Consider the following 15,887-nt stretch of genomic DNA (forward strand, 5'->3'; position numbering starts at 1 on the left):
AGCGGCAGTTTCCTGGCAGCCGGGGCAGGCGTCGGTCTCCGCGCTCCGGCTCCGCCGCGGCCACCTTCGATCCGGGCGCCGGTCTATGGGGCTCCTGCGCGTCCCCGACGGATTGTTCCCGCCCCGGCGCTTCCCCGCTGACCTCCCCGCCCCTCAGCCTCCGCCTTTCCCGCCGCTGGGGCGCAGAACCCCCGGGGCCGGCGGTCGCCTGTGACCCCGCCCGACACCCCTCCGGAGCCGCCTGGGGACCGTGCCCTCCTCCTCGCCGCGGTCTAGCCCGCGGGAGAGCCCGGCCCGCCCCGAGGAGCGCTGCCGGGAGGGGCGTCCGAGGGGGGCGTCTCGGGGCTTGGAGCGGCCGGGCCCCCGCGGGCTGTGGTCCTCGGGGCGCCGGAGCGGCGAGGCTCCCCTCGCCGGGCTGCGCGGGCCGCCCGGGGCCCCCGCCGCCCGCGCGGGGTCTCCCCCATGGTGCAGCGGGGGTCGGGATGTCGAAGACGCTGAAGAGGAAGAAGCACTGGCTGAGCAAGGTGCAGGAGTGCGTGGTGTCCTGGGCCGGGCCCCCGGGCGACCTGGGCGTGGAGGTCCGCGGCGGCGCCGAGCGCGGCGAGTTCCCCTACCTGGGGCGGCTCCGCGACGAGCCCGGCGGGGGCACCTGCTGCGTCCTCTCGGGCAAGGCGCCCGGCCCCGGGGATGTGCTGCTGGAGGTGAACGGGACGCCTGTCAGCGGGCTCACCCACCGGGACACCCTGGCTGTCATCCGCCACTTCCGCGAGCCCATCCGTCTCAAGACCGTGAAGCCCGGTAGGCTGTCTGCTGTCTCGGTGGAGGGGAGGTCCGGGGGGCGGGGGGCGTCCTGGGACCGGCGGCCCCTCCCCACCACGCGATCCCTGGGAGTCTCAGACCTCCGGGGGTGCGGGACTCCCTGGCGCAGGGGAGGGCGGCCGCGGGCATCCCATTTTGCCGCCGGGAAAACTGAGCCCTCGCCCGGCCGGCCGGGCTGCTCCGGGAGCTGTCACGGGGCTGCGACCCGAAGCCGGGTGGCCTGCGTGGGGAGCGGAGTTTTGGACTCGGGAGGACGCCAGCCCTTTTCTGTCCTCCTTTGTGGCCGAGGTCCCCAGGATCGGAGCAGTGCCTTTGGCACAGTCTGACGCATTTTCCAGCGGGGAAACGGGTCTGGGCTGTGGAGGCACTTGGCGCCAAGGTTACCACCGCCCCGTGTCCCCGGGGGAGCTGAGCCGCTTGCTTGGGTGTCGCCTGCACCCCAGCAGCGCCCGGGGGCTGCCCGCCCGCGCGCCCAGGTGGTTCAGGTGTGTGGGCACCGATGGGGTCCAGCACATGACAGGCGACCGAGCACGGTGTGTGCCTGCAGCGAGCTGTTGCCTAGTCTGGGTTTCGAAGGAAGAAGACCTCGCTAGGTGCCTCGCTGAGTGAAATCCTGTGTCAGTCTTGGATTTTTACAGAATTTCATTGGAGGGGGTGGGTGAAAAGCCCCCCCCCCCCCCCGTCGCTCTGGTGTCTCTTGTGCTAGTAAAATCGGCTGCGAAACACGTTACGTTGTATGACATTTCTGGTCAGTCTCAAAGCCTGGCTCTGCCGGTGAGCAGTCAAATCCGAACGTCTGCAACAGTCCTTACGCATTTGTAATTGACAAGAGTTGGTCGGCGTCAGCATCGGTAGGATGTAGTTCTGTTTTCTGAGATGTTTGTAGGAGAGAGAATGAAGACTACAACGTTATTAAAGATCAGACTGTTTTTGCTGAATGTGCCCGACTGCATACACAATGCATCAAAATAGAATGGGCTGCTTAATTGTGACTTGGGGTAGAAAAGGCAGTCCATCCCTTACCGCAAAATGCTAGAAAATTCTGGAGGATAATTTAACATGTTGTTTTCCTTATGTGCCCTACCCCCCCCCCCCCCCCCCCACTCCACCCCAGCCCCCTTCTTAGCAGCTCGGGAAATACTTCTTTAATAGTCCTTGAGCTTAATCGCAACTGATGGTTCATGGTGCATTATACATATGTGCATATATTGTGGGTGCATGTATATACAGATACACACTCACATGTGCCTGCAACCTCAAACTAAGATTTTCTTCAAATGGTCTATTCCAGCATATTCATTTTAAGCTGATCAGTTTGTGTGAGGTTTTCTTTTTATTGCTGTTCATTTTAAAAAACTTTGGAAGACTTAAAACAAATTTTTCTGGATAGTTTTGTGAATTCAAAAATTCTTTCTTAAGTCAAACTTTCGGAGCCATTATGTGGAGAGTAGGTTTTGGGGCCATAATACAGCCGGTCGGGTTCTGTCTGGAATGTGCCAGATACTATATACCCAGCACTTCCTGGTCTAAGTGCCATGTAGTTAAAGCCCTGTGAGTCAGGGACTAATGAGAACATGGCCAGCATTGCTTTGTGTTTTGCTTTGATTAGCTGGGGCATAGGTGAGAGTATAACTTATTTTCAAAAATACTGTGAGAGTTGATTGGTTTAGGAAGAAGTTTATAGACTGGGGAGCGTATATTTAATATTAGTCTGGTCTGCATATTATACATTTTCCCAACCTTTATACCAAATTTAAGAAAATAGTTCAAATTTAGAGTGTATTTAGTAGCATTATTTGTGGTGAGTAAACATCCTATACCCCAGAATGTAGTTGACAATTTGTAGAGCAATAAAATTTTACTCTTGGCCTGGCCGGGTAACTCAGTTGGTTAGAGCATCCTTCTGATGCACCAAGGTTGTGGGTTCGATTCCTGGTCAGGAATTCCTAAAGGGTATCACAGTGTGTCATCTAAGATTAATATTCTTGTTTCTAGGCAAGTTGTGATTACAAATTTTTTATCTCTTAAAAATAGTATTCTTAATTTCTTAATAGCCTCATGCTAAGCATTATGTTAAATGGCTTTCTTAAATGGCTTTGCTTGAACATTTATAATAAAATAGAAAGGTTTTTGCAGGTGAAGCACACGACTTTAAATATTAGAAGAGGTTATTCATAGAACTTTGAGTGTGATTAAAAACCGCGTAAATATTACCTCCAGAGAAGATGAAGATTCTGTACTGTTGGGTTTAAATGAGAAAAGCAGGAAAGTACAGAGGAAGGGTATTGAGGAAGGAACCTGGCCTGCACATCGTTTGTTTTTCTTCCTTTCATCCAAGTTTGGGAGAGAAATGGATTTTTCAGTTTAACAAGTATTGAAAAGTGTATTTAGCACTCTGTCTCTCGTCTCTGTTAGTAACTCTCCGTTAATCTATATTCATAACATGTCATTTAGAAACCAGCACAATGCCAGAGTGAATGTAACCGTCCTGTAAGATGTAGCAATAGCGGGGCATGACCTCATACTGTCTTCTGACAAAGTCCATGGTGGAGGGATGAGCTGGGCGGTGGGGGTCAGCCGGGCGGTGGGGGTGAGCTGGCTGGTAGGGGTGAGCTGGGCGGTGGGGGTGAGCTGGGCGGTGGGGGTGAGCTGGGCGGTGGGGTGAGCTGGGCGGTGGGGGTGAGCTGGGCCGTGGGGGTGAGCTGGGCCGTGGGGGTGAGCTGGCTGGTGGGGGTGAGCTGGGCCATGGGGTTGAGCTGGGCCATGGGGTTGAGCTGGGCCATGGGGATGAGCTGGCTGGTAGGGGTGAGCTGGCTGGTGGGGGTGAGTGGGCCATGGGGGTGAGCTGGGCCGTGGGGGTGAGCTGGGCCTTGGGGGTGAGCTGGGCCTTGGGGGTGAGCTGGGCCGTGGGGGTGAGCTGGGCCGTGGGGGTGAGCTGGGCCGTGGGGGTGAGCTGGGCTGTGGGGGTGAGCTGGGTGGGCTGCTGAGCACTGATTCTTCCAGCTTGCTCCTTTTCATCTAGAAGATGTTAAGAGGAGCCCAGCCAAGGCCACACCATCACCCAGATGACTTAGTGAAGGTTCTTTGCAGCAGTGACTGTCTAGCTTTGATTTGGGGTTTTGATTTTTTACTTTCCTTTTTTATAATCTTTAATGGAGCTTTGAAAGTAACTCTTCAAAATCTGGTTCCTAATTTGAGGCTTTTCCTGAGTGAGTTGGGGCATTTCTTACTGCATTGTTATTTACTATTATTATTATTATAACTACCTAGCACTGGTACTTTCCTGCTTCTAGGAGAATCCTTAGTTCCACCTATTCTTGAACCAACTGGTCACCTGTTTCATAATTACAACCCTGTTGTTTATTTTTCTGCAAAGAAAAAAGTTTTCACTTGAACTTTGTGTTTTCCTGCAGTAAAGGAAGTTGAACTTTGGACTTCTGAAATTGTTTCATGATATAGTCCCATGACCGCCATTAGTTTCTTTGATTTCACTTCGGAGTATGCTTTTAAACAATTCCTACCCCTTCCTTAACTTTTGGGTCTTTTCATGGTTGTTTTTGTTGAGCGGGTAATTTGGGACTTGTGGTGAGTTTTGTTTAGATGGCTGTAATATTTGAAGAAGGGAAGGGTGAGAGAAATTAGAGTTAATTGCTAGCCTCCTAGATTTGCAATCCAAACTTTTCTCCTTACCCTTTTTTAAGGAAAAGAAACTAGAGGGTGGGTGAGGCAGCCCTTGGGGAGAAAAATAGCATCAAACGTTGATAAACTTTAACTTTGAAACTTTCCTGCTGACTCAAAATTTGGTAGCATTTTTTTTTTTTGGAGGGGGGCGCATCTAAAGTTAGTCTTAATAACCCAAGGTTCAAGTTCTGGGCTCCATTCATGGACACATGCAATTGATGAGTACTGGGCTTATTCCGTAGTGGCAGAGCAAACACAACATTTGGCCCTTTCCATTTTCAGGTCGTTTTTACTTCATTCAGTTTAATGCTAACACTGATTTTCTTGGCACACTGGGAAGTATAGAGTGCCCCCCCCGAAAGGTATACTCACACTTGGAATAATCATAGAGGCAGTGTTTGTTAAAATACATTTCATTTTCCAAGTTGAGCTTCCAGCTGTTAAACGTGTGTACACCTGTACTTTTTTTTTTTTTGGGGGGGGGGGGACGACACCCTGTATAAACTGTTTTTCCTCTAAGATCCTGAGATGCCCTTTATGAAACCTCTTGCCCTGCCTGGTCTGGTGCATTGGTTAGAGCGCTGGCTCTTGGACTCAAGGGTTGCGGCACCGATTTGAATCTGATCGAGGGCACATACCTCGGTTGCAGGCTCGATCCCAGCCCTGGTTGGGGGTGTGTGCAGGAGGCAACCAATCTAGGTGTCTCTCGCACATCGATGTTTCTCTCTCTCTCCCCTTCCCTCCCACTCTCTCTAAAAAAAATCAATGGAAAAAATATCCTCGGGTGAGAATTAACCAAAAACAAACAAAAAAATAACAAAACAAAACCCACCCCTCTTATTACAGTAGACAAATTTCAGTGACTTCCTCCCCCTCCCCCTGGCCTCTAATTTATATAAACTGACGGTAAATCAAATCTCCGGCATTTGTTCAGGTACCTGACTTATGAAGTCAGTGCATCATCTCAGGTGAATAGTTTCAGCGCATGGCTTTCCTCTCTAACCCTCGGGGCTTTGTAGGGTTTGTGGGCCCTCAAGTGTCTGGGGAGTGTGTCGTAGAATTCCATGCTTATGAACCATTTCAGTCTCACCTGCCAATTTCAAGCTTCCAGTTTCCAAGTCAATTCCAAGTGGTTTGAGGACGGATAGATGTTTTGGTATCGAAGACTAGAATTGTGTCTCCTTTGCTTAATTGATCGCTTTTGTTTCGCGTCTAATATCCTGGGAGACAATGTCCTTGCGGTACTCCAGTCTGGTAGAGGGAAGGAACATCCTCCCTTACAACTGTTGCCAAGGGGAAGACCTCAGGAGCTGGGGGGCTGGTGCTGTGAGGGACTTGGAGGAAGAGAGGCATATCCATCGCTCTCCTTGTCCTTGAACAAATATTATTCAGAATGTTTATTTTTTTAAAATGCTTATTTTGCTTTATAAAGAGGACGTAAAAAGCTATATTGTTACTGGCTCACATTCATTCCCTCCTCATTTAGTGGTGCGCACACCATGTGAGCCAGCACTGGCGATATAAAAAAATAAAATATAAAGATGAGTCAGAAACAGTCTCTGTCTTCAAGAAGCTTACAGTTTGGTGGGAGCTTAATAATTCATTGGTAAGGCGTACCTGGATAAAAGGAGCACCATTTTGTCTTTTGCACTTTATCCCAGTTCTTAAATAAAACTTCAGCCAAGCTTCATATGCCTGGCCCTTGTGGCTCAGTGGTTGAGCGTAGACCCAGGGAGGTCATGGTTCGAATCCTATCAGGGCATATGCCTGGGTTATGGGCTCGGTCCCCAGTAGGGGGCATGCAGGAGGCAGCTCATTGATGATTCCCTCTCATCATTAATGTTTCCTTTCTCTCTCTCTCTCTCTCTCTCTCTCTCTCTCTCTCCCCCCCCCTCTCCCTCCCTCCCTCCCTCCCTCCCTCTCTGAAATCAGTTAAATAAAAATTTTAATATGAATTTTGGTGGAAGCTACATTAATGAGTTTGTTGCCTAGTATTCTGTTCTGAAAATGGTGTGTAGCTGCATCTTAGGATTTGGTGTTCTCAAGTCCTTACAAAAAGAGGGCGGTCAAATATAAACGAAATTACCTTTTGAAAAGCCCTTAAGTTTAAATTACCCTTAAGATATACTGTGTTTGATTTACAATGTTTTTAATGATATCACCTGTATTTTATACATTGGATTTATATTGTACCATTTTTGTTGAAAGCCAGATGAAATCGTTTGTTTACTTTAAAGAGATCTGTTGTTTGTTTGTTTGTTTGTTTGTTTTAAAGCCATCTGTTAATTCTAAGAAATGATTCTCATCGGGGCATGCGTAGTACATTTGTGGAAGTTACTTTTATGTTTTACTGTGGTCCTTGCCACCTGCCCTTGTTTTCTGACTTGGCTGGTTGGGGAGGAAATGGTGAATAATTTTGAACTCAGCCTGGCTTTGAAAGATGGATACATTTTGGTTGAATGGAATTAAGATCAGCTCAGTGGTAAGTAAGAAGCGAAGGAGAGAAAAACGCGGGCAAAGAACCTGTAATATGGAAGGGTTTACAGTCTGGCTCATCTCAGCAGTTTTGTGTGTGCACATAATTTTATTTTGTATAAAAGCACAAAATCCACTTTATGGAATAATTGGAAAGTAGAGGGAAAGCCATATTAATCGACCATATTAATAATTTACATGTGTAAGTAGTTCTAGAAGTGTCTCCTATCGGCTTTTTTTTTTTTTTTTAAAGCTGGAGCTGGAAATGTTTTTTCTTCTGTAAATAATATTGGTAAGGTGCTTAATGCAGTTTCTACCTTCAACCGTATTCAACTTGTAATGTTTTCTGTATTTTAATTTAACCCATAATGTAGATGAAATACTACCATTAGCACTGTACCTTAAGGGTAACAGGCTTTCTTGGGTTGCTTCGGAAACCTAGCCAATTTTATGGGAAAACACCATTTGCTAGTCTAGTAAAAAGGGAGCCGAAAATGTGTTTCCACATTGATCTTGCCTTCTCTTTTGTTATAGTCACAGTTGACTGACTTGTTATAGTCACAGTTGACTGACTTGCAGTGCAAAGGGTAGCTCATATATCTCCATTCCCCTAATCCCAGCCATTTTATTCTTAGGCAGCTGTTACAGTGGTTCCCAGGGGACACCCTCCACCCCCATGTCAGTTATACCAACATGGCCAGGGGGCATGGACTACATTTTGGGGACCATAATTTGACTTGTGACATATCGAAATACCTGGAAAAAAAAAACAGACTGTGGGCATAGATCATAAGATACTTCATTTCATTCACACTTTACACTAGAGATACTGTTTTAGAGCCTCAATAAGAAATATAGAGGGTCCAACTTTTCTGCTATAATTTATATGGAGATTAGGGCTTCTAAACCTATTATAGAATGGGAAATGTAAAGAAATTTTGCTTCAGATTTAGTAATTACTATAAATTCTTTAAAAAAATTTTAAATTGATTTTAGACAGACAGCAAAGGAGGGAGAGGGAGGAAGAGAGAGAGACATTGATTTGTTGTTCCATTTACTTATATATTTTATTCATTGGTTGATTCTTATATATTTCCTGGGCGGGATGGGGGTGTGTTTGAGCCCACAATCTGGGCATATCAGGACTATGCTCTAATGGTTAGTAACCAGTTGAGCTACCTGGCCAGGGCTTAATTACGATCTATTCTGTGTAGAGACTTCCCTTCTCGTCTTGGGCTTACAGTATGAACAGTGACTGATCTATGAATTAAAACTCGCAGGCCTCTTAGGCTCTGTGCTATTTTTTTTTTTTTTTAATATTTTTGGCAGAGAATTTTAAACACAGAACTATTTTTCTTGCTTGAGGAAGCTTATGCGAGGCTAACCTGTATCTCATTGACCTGATGGGAATTACATGTGACTGGGAAATACGGGATTTTACTCTACATGAGGACATTTAAGAGAAATAGTCTTACTAAGGGAAAATACTCCAAAAGGAAGGCAAAAATTAGTCTTTATTCACAAATGCTTTGTTTTGAACCTAATCAAATAGAATGAAGCGAAATTGGCTTTTCCCCTCTAATAAAATGACTTTAAAAAGCCACTTTAATGGAGGGGTCCAGACGATCTATTACTCTTTGGATGTGGTTATCCTGTTTACAGCAGGCACCTTGTGATATGTAGCTTACATCTCAGCAGGAAGGGCAAACAGTTCCTAACTCACAATCCAGTTTATGTACTTGGGAGGATCCTGTAGCAAGTGACAGAAACTCTAGAGAGAGTAGTGTAGGCGGAGAAGCGTTCATTGGCTTACATACATGAAAACGCAGGCACAGGACATGAGCAGCTCACTGCACATCCTCCGTTCACCTGACTCCCTTTTCCTCTGGGCTGGCTTCTTTTCTCGGTTTGTTCTCCGTGTAGCGGGGAAGGTGACTTTGAATCCAAGTCAGAGTTCTTATCTTTTTTTCTGGAATCCAGTGACAAACCTCATGCAGGGACTTGCATTGGCCCAGTGCCCATCTCTGGGACCAATTGTGGAGAGAGGGCAGTGGGGCTTCAGGATGGGCCAGGCCTGGTCCCATGTCCACGCCTGCAGCTGGCATGAAAAGCACAATGATGAATAACCGGACCAGAACCCCAGGAGAGAAGGGAGGGGTAGGCCCTTAAAAGATGGGATGCTGGGAGACAGTGCTGGAGGAATTGACCTCTTGTAAAACATTTAATCTCTCTTATTTTGAAACCAACATCAGTACATAGTTTCCATAAAACTATCATTTTTTAAAAAAACAGTTATTGGCCATAGACCAAAACCGAGACACCGATTTTCCTAAAATATTACCTTTTTTGTTGTTACAGTTGTTGTTAAATCCTCATCCGAGGATATTTTCCCATTGATTTTTTAAAAAGAGAGTGAAGGGAGGGGGAGAGACAGAGAGAGAGAAACATCGATGTGAGAGAGACACATCATTTAGGATGTGAGAGAGACACATCATTTAGGATGTGAGAGAGACACATCATTTAGGATGTGAGAGAGACACATCATTTAGGATGTGAGAGAGACACATCATTTAGGATGTGAGAGAGACACATCATTTAGGATGTGAGAGAGACACATCATTTGGCTGCCTCACACACCTGCCCTGACCAGGGCCAGGGATTAAGCCTACAACTGAGGTACATGCCCCTGATCGTAATCAAACCTGGGCCCCTTCAGTCTACTGGCCTACCCTCTATACATGGAGCCAAACCAACTGGAGCAGTGGTTCTCAACCTTCTGGCCCTTTAAATACAGTTCCTCATGTTGTGACCCAACCATAAAATTATTTTTGTTGCTACTTCATAATTGTAATGTTGCTACTGTTATGAATCGGAATGTAAATATCTGATATGCAGGATGGTCTCAGGTGACCCCTGTGAAAGGGTTGTTCGATCGCCAAAGGGGCCGCGACCCACAGGTTGAGAACCACTGAGCTAGAGCAATATTATCATTTTTGAAAACTTTAACTCTAAAAAATGGCTCTTATCTAAATGCTGTTTCTTAAAAAGAAATTGAGATGTTAATGATACCTTAACGTGCACAATTTAAAAGGACTGCTTGTAGTTTTTCTTTAAAAATTTTTTTTTATGTCAAATATGATTCTCTAAATCAATGCTGCTTGTTCTTAGGTAGATAGGCTACTTGGGAGGACCATTTCATTATCTTTGGCATTGAGAAAATGATTATTAGTCTAGTTAGCGCAGTTTTTAAAATATATTTTATTGATTTTTTACAGAGAGGAAGGGAGAGGGATAGAGAGTTAGAAACATCGATGAGAGAGAAGCATCGATCAGCTGCCTCCTGCACACCCACTACTGGGGATGTGCCTGCAACCAAGGTACATGCCCTTGACTGGAATCGAACCTGGGACCCTTGAGCCCGCAGGCCGACTCTCTATCCAGTGAGCCAAACCAGCTAGGGCAGTTAGCGCAGTTTTTTAAACGTAATGCAGGGGTGGGCAAAAGTAGATTTACAGTTGCATTGTGACACTCTTTTGATTTAATGAAGCTATTGCAATAACCATACCTCCATGTCTTTTTCCATATGAACAACTGTAAACCTACTTTTGCCCACCCCTGAGTTGTACCATTTTGAAAGTGAAATTCTCAAGTCATTGCTTTCCAGGCTGTTTTGCTTTTAAAACAATGGCCTTTTAAAAATGTAACTGGAGACTGCATTATTATTGTATTATTTCTAAGGGTTGGTTCCCTAATGATAGCTTTTTACCCATGATCTCATACAAGTTACACATAAAGGAAGTACTTCACTGGCTCTTAACGTTGAAACACTGCTTAAGTGTGTAATGTGGTATCTGTGTAATCATCAGAACAGTTGTCTGGCAAGCATTGCAGGGTAACGTCTGACCACCTTTGTGAAGTTTTCTTCCTGCCTGCCCTGCATGGGGGCACAGAGGTACTTGGAGTGGAGGTGGAGGGCTGAAAGGGAGGGGTGGGTACCCTGAATATCTTAACACACTACTAGAGGCTCAGTGAATGAATTTGTGCATGGGTGGGGCTGGCCACCTGCCCCGATGGGGGCCAATTGGGGCTGGGCCGGTGGGGGGTAGGGGACGCGGGAGGTTGGCCGGCCAGACCTTCCCCTGATCGGGGTGGGGCTGGCTGGGGGGAGGGGCTGCAGTAGGTTGAGGGGGGCCCATGGGGATGGGGGGGACCCCCTGATCAGGCCAGTTGGCCACTGCAATGCGTGTCATAGCGAACTGGTTGTTCTGGTTGTTCTGTCGTTCCGGTTGCTTGGCTTTTATATATATAGACTTTTATATCCTACTTAATGTCTTCAGCTTTGGTGCCATAAAACAGTTGTCATGTCAGCCTTCCGTTTGGGAATGGCGTGCACAGTAGCAGCTTTGCAGTTGTGCCTGTAGTTGGGCCTTCAGAGAGTGTGAAATGCTGGTAGGTTATTGGTAAATGCACGTGTTGCACATAAAGATGAGCGTCCACAGAACTGGGTGTGAGGCATCAGTAAGAATCATCGGAGGGCCTGTGTGTGTTTACACTGGGTTTTGTTCCCTTGGGACTTCTTTAGACCATCTGTGGAAAATCACCGTGTCTACTGCAGTAGCCTGCTAGGATCCGACTTCTCCAACATGAATTCCATAGATTGCCTAATTAAGCCCTGAAATCTGTTACAATAATACGAACGTCCTTACCTCTGCTCACAGAACTGTGTTTTTACCCACCTCACTGTCTTTCGACAGAACACTGTGTCAAAACATTATTCGTTTTAGCTAAGGATACTATTCACTGATTTCGGGGTTTGATTTTTGTTGGGATGTACATGCTAATGAAAAAATTGAATTCCCTTTGAATAGGATTAGATTTGCTAACTAAAGCTCTCTCTCACATCGTGCTGTTGATGAGTGAAATGACACCTGCAACTCCCTTTGGTGGCAACTGTCAGTTGACAGCCTTGCTCTCAGTCTCAGCGGACTGTTCCGACTTGGGGACTTGTCATGGTAATACTGGCTGCCACCAAAGCAACAGCCATACACCAGGGTGTCATCCACCCACCTCGTTTGGTTTATAAGGACCTGCGTGTTGGCGCACATGTGTTGCCTGTAAAGAAATGGGTAGGTTGTTACTCGCCATGCGCTGGGTCTTATCGCCTCCCTTTTACGCATGACAGAACGGAGGTGTGCTTGGAAAGATGACACAATGCAGGTCACACAGACTCCCAGGGAGGACCGTGAGCTGCAGCAGTCCTCCCTCACTTGCCAGAGAGCATTATTTCACTATGTCTGACAAATCCGTCTGACTTCCTCTTTCTCTATTAAAGCGAAAACCCCCACACTCCTAAATTGTTCGAGTGGGTGTCAAACCCGGTGACACACTGGGCAAGTGCCTAAAATAAAAGCTCCGTTGCTTGATTCTCTTTCTAAATGAAGTTTGTGGCAGTGCAGTGTCATCTGTACAGCTAAACTGCACAGTCAATCAGTTATTCCCAAGAATTACCAAGCATCACCGTTAGCATTAATTCTTGCTACCTTAGCGAGGCAGTATTTTCAGCGGTTTGGGTAGAATCGGCACTCTTAGGAGACGCCTCCTTGTGAGATTGTATCCTTGATGCTGGAGATGGCACCTTGTTCTCCTGTTTCCTGTCCGCTTGCTCTGCAATTCCCTCCCAGGAAGGTGTCGGTCAGCCCACTTACCTGGAGGCAGGAAGCCTTGAAAAAACGCTCTGATGAACGGAGAGGCATGAATATGCGTTGGAGTTAAGACGTTTTCGTAAGTGTGCAGACCCTTGTCAAAGTACACGTCGCTGAAGCAAAACTTTGCCAAGCCGGGCAGGGAGGAACTCCTTGTGCTCGAGTGGATGGCTCCCGTTCCAGGCCTGAAGGGCCGCGCAGGATGGCGGTTCTTTTGAAGAGGCGGCTGGAGCGGGTGCGGAGGATCGCCAGCTCTCATCCTTTAAGTGTTTGTGCTGTCGTGCTTTCTACTTGGGCTCAAAGTCAGTCAGCCGGTCACCTGGGAGGAACCAGAGCCATCCGTCCAATACCCCTGGTCTACAGATGGGTAACTGCTTGGGACTCCTGGCAGGAAGCTGGCGGAGGGGGGACCAGAACGCAGGTTCCTTTTATTGTTTTTGTAGGAAGTTGGGGGGGGGGAGTTTGGGGGGAGGGGGAGGGGAGAATCTGTTCAACAAGCCTGTCTCTTTAAGAGATCTGTGTTCTTTTGGGATTACGTGGGGCGCACTGACTGGGTTGGTGAGGCCATCACTGCACGGGCGTGGATAGAGGCAGGGAGGAGGGGTGACCAGGAGTGGGAGCACGGGACAGGCGTTGGCATCACCACGTGCCACAGGCTTCCAGGGCATCTGCAGCCCCCCTAATGCTGCAGCGTGTGGTTAAGATGTAAACAGCAGGAAAGGGTGAGCCGGCCCAATAGCCGAATGTTCTTGTTCGTTGGATTAGCTTTGCAAACGAAGCTTTCCATCAGAAATGGTCTTCACGGCGCTCACCGTGGGATCCTCATGAATGGATGCTGCCACGTGGAGATCGCCATTGCTGTCCTAGCCCCCCCCCCCAATCTCTGTACCCCCCAACCGGGGGATGACAGAGCGGGAAGATGATACAGAGGAAGGATGAGTTTTAGGGCGAGGGCCTGCTGAGGGATGTGGTAGGTGAACCATCGAGGGCACTTTGGCTCAGGGTCCTTGAGCTTGTCTGGCTGTGAGGATGGTTGCCATGACTAAAAGGAGGGCTGTGCCCCTGCAGGGGCCAAGACAGGTCGATGTCTCAGGGCACCGAGAGCTGGCAGCGCAGAGGAGAAGGGGCGCACCTGTGAGAGGCCAGCTGAAGAAAGGGGATGAGGAGGCAACTGTGGGGAAATGGTATTCACTGGGTAAAACGGATGGGAAGGGTGATCTGTTGCATGTCTGGGAAGGAACAACATAACTGTAGACATGAAACAAATCTTGCTACAAACAGCCTTTGCAGCATCAGCCAGGGTTCCGTGCAGGAAGAGAAAGGGATCTCATGTAGGGAGTCAGTTGTGTAGGGCACCTTTGTGCGGCTTGGAGGGCTGGGCTCCAGGCCAGGCCTCTGAGAACGACCTCCAGGACACCTTGCAGCCACTCGCCACGGGAGCTGCCGCCTCTGCCGTGGTCAGGGAAGTGGCAGGGAGGAGGGTGTCACTGAAATCACGGCGGGAAGATGCCACTGTAGCTGTGATCACAGCGATGACAATAGTCATTGCTGTCACCATCATAGCTGTTGGAGTTTGGAATGTAGCGTCTGACCACGGCTGTGACAGCTTCTTGAGGCCCGTGAATGGGTGGCTCGATGCTGGAATGCTGCATTTGGCACTGCTGCCACTGTCCTCAACACCCTCAGTGCTGGAGACTGGGCAGGGCATGGCCATGACCTTCTTTGCTAAGGTGAAAGCAGCTAAAACTACCGGCCGATGGGGCTCCGCTTCCCTCCTGCCTTCCTGACTGTGTCCTGCACCCTAACGGTGGCGTCAGGTCTGCAGCCTGAATGCTAGCTGTAAAGGAGTCTGGACAAATACAGTTTTCAGTTTCCCAGCCTCTGCATTTCTGGAAGGCCTGCTAGAAGGAGGTGGATGCTGGGTGCCAGCTGAACCTTCCAGACACTCACCTTATTAAAGACAGGATTTTAAGTGCAAGGTAGCCCTTTCTTGACAACTGTGATGTCCATGAGCTGCTCCTTTTGAAGGGACCTGTCGTTGGCATGATCATGGCCGACGGACTGTTAACATCTGTAGTGACCTTTTGTACGAGGTTGGCTTGTGTCTGTCCGACCTGCTGTCTCTGCTGAGACATCTATGTTTTATGTCACTTGATCTCAGGCTCCCCTGCAACCTGCAGGCATTGCAACTGAAGCAACCACTTCGTAGGCTGGTCAGCAACCTACGACTTCTGGGGCTTAAAAAGATGAATGGAGCCCGTCAGACTCTTTCCTGGGGATTTGAACGAAGACAGAATGGAAGGAATTTCCAATTAGGAGTCGGAGCTCGAGATGAGAGGTTTTGCCGTGATGTGCTGGGGTTAGCTGTACTCTTTCCTGAGATTGTTCAGTTTTCGGGAATTTGGCGAGTTAGTTGTCCAACACAGACATTTAAAAAATGATAATTAAATAAAGGAGCAACAGGGCATTGTCATGGCAATGTGGTTTTGGCTATTGTGTGTTGGAGCAGTGGTCAGATTAAGGAACTTGAGGGTACACATAAAAAAGAGGCTGTTCAGCATGGAGAGGGTGTAGAGCTGAGTTTTTGGTTCCGTTGACCTTATCTGACACAAAAGGACTCTCTCTGGCATTGAACTGATGGAAGAAGTAAAACTTCCCCTATGCTTGACATCGTTACAACCTGAGATATTTCCAGAGTTCAGGGACAGGCTGGCTCCACACCAGAGAAAGCTTTTGCTAAAGGGGCATTTCATGCTTGTTAGGGTCGCTCCTGTGGGCCTGTGGCCTTGTACAGGGTCTTAGGTTCCCAACAGGGAATTCACAGCAGTGTTCTCTGACGACCATCCCATGAGATCTGAGGGCTGTAGCGCCCTCTGAAAGTGTGGCCCTGGGGGTGTGGGGGAGGGCAGGCTCCTCTGTGCTGACACAGGCCACTCACTGGCTGACCAGCTGGGGTATAATGTGTGCACTCAAAATTTCCATCCAACATTGGTTTGCAACATCATGCAAGTTTTGGGTTTGCAACATTACCATTCAGCATCTGAATATACTATATCGTGCTCACCACCAAAAGTCCAGTTTCCATCTGTCCCCAGCCAGTTGGCCCCGTGTACCCATTTCGCCCTCCCTTTCACCCCCATCCCCTCTGGTGACCACCAATTGGCTACTCGTCTCTCTGAGTATTTTGGTGGTGGTTCATTTTTTTTAAGT

General features: G+C 48.0%; 1 protein-coding gene across 1 annotated transcript in view; it reads left to right on the forward strand.

Moving 5' to 3' along the window:
* The first annotated feature begins 378 nt into the window (after positions 1-378).
* MAGI3 (membrane associated guanylate kinase, WW and PDZ domain containing 3) overlaps positions 379-15,887 on the forward strand; it is a 141,007-nt gene continuing 125,498 nt past the window's right edge. Inside the window, exon 1 of the mRNA XM_081112542.1 lies at positions 379-798. Coding sequence (XP_080968668.1) covers positions 483-798 — 316 coding nt within the window. The 5' untranslated portion in view covers positions 379-482. The remainder of the gene's footprint in view (positions 799-15,887) is intronic.

This window comes from Myotis nattereri, assembly GCF_964212035.1.
Source record: "Myotis nattereri genome assembly, chromosome: 18".
NCBI classification, from domain to species: Eukaryota; Metazoa; Chordata; class Mammalia; order Chiroptera; family Vespertilionidae; genus Myotis; species Myotis nattereri.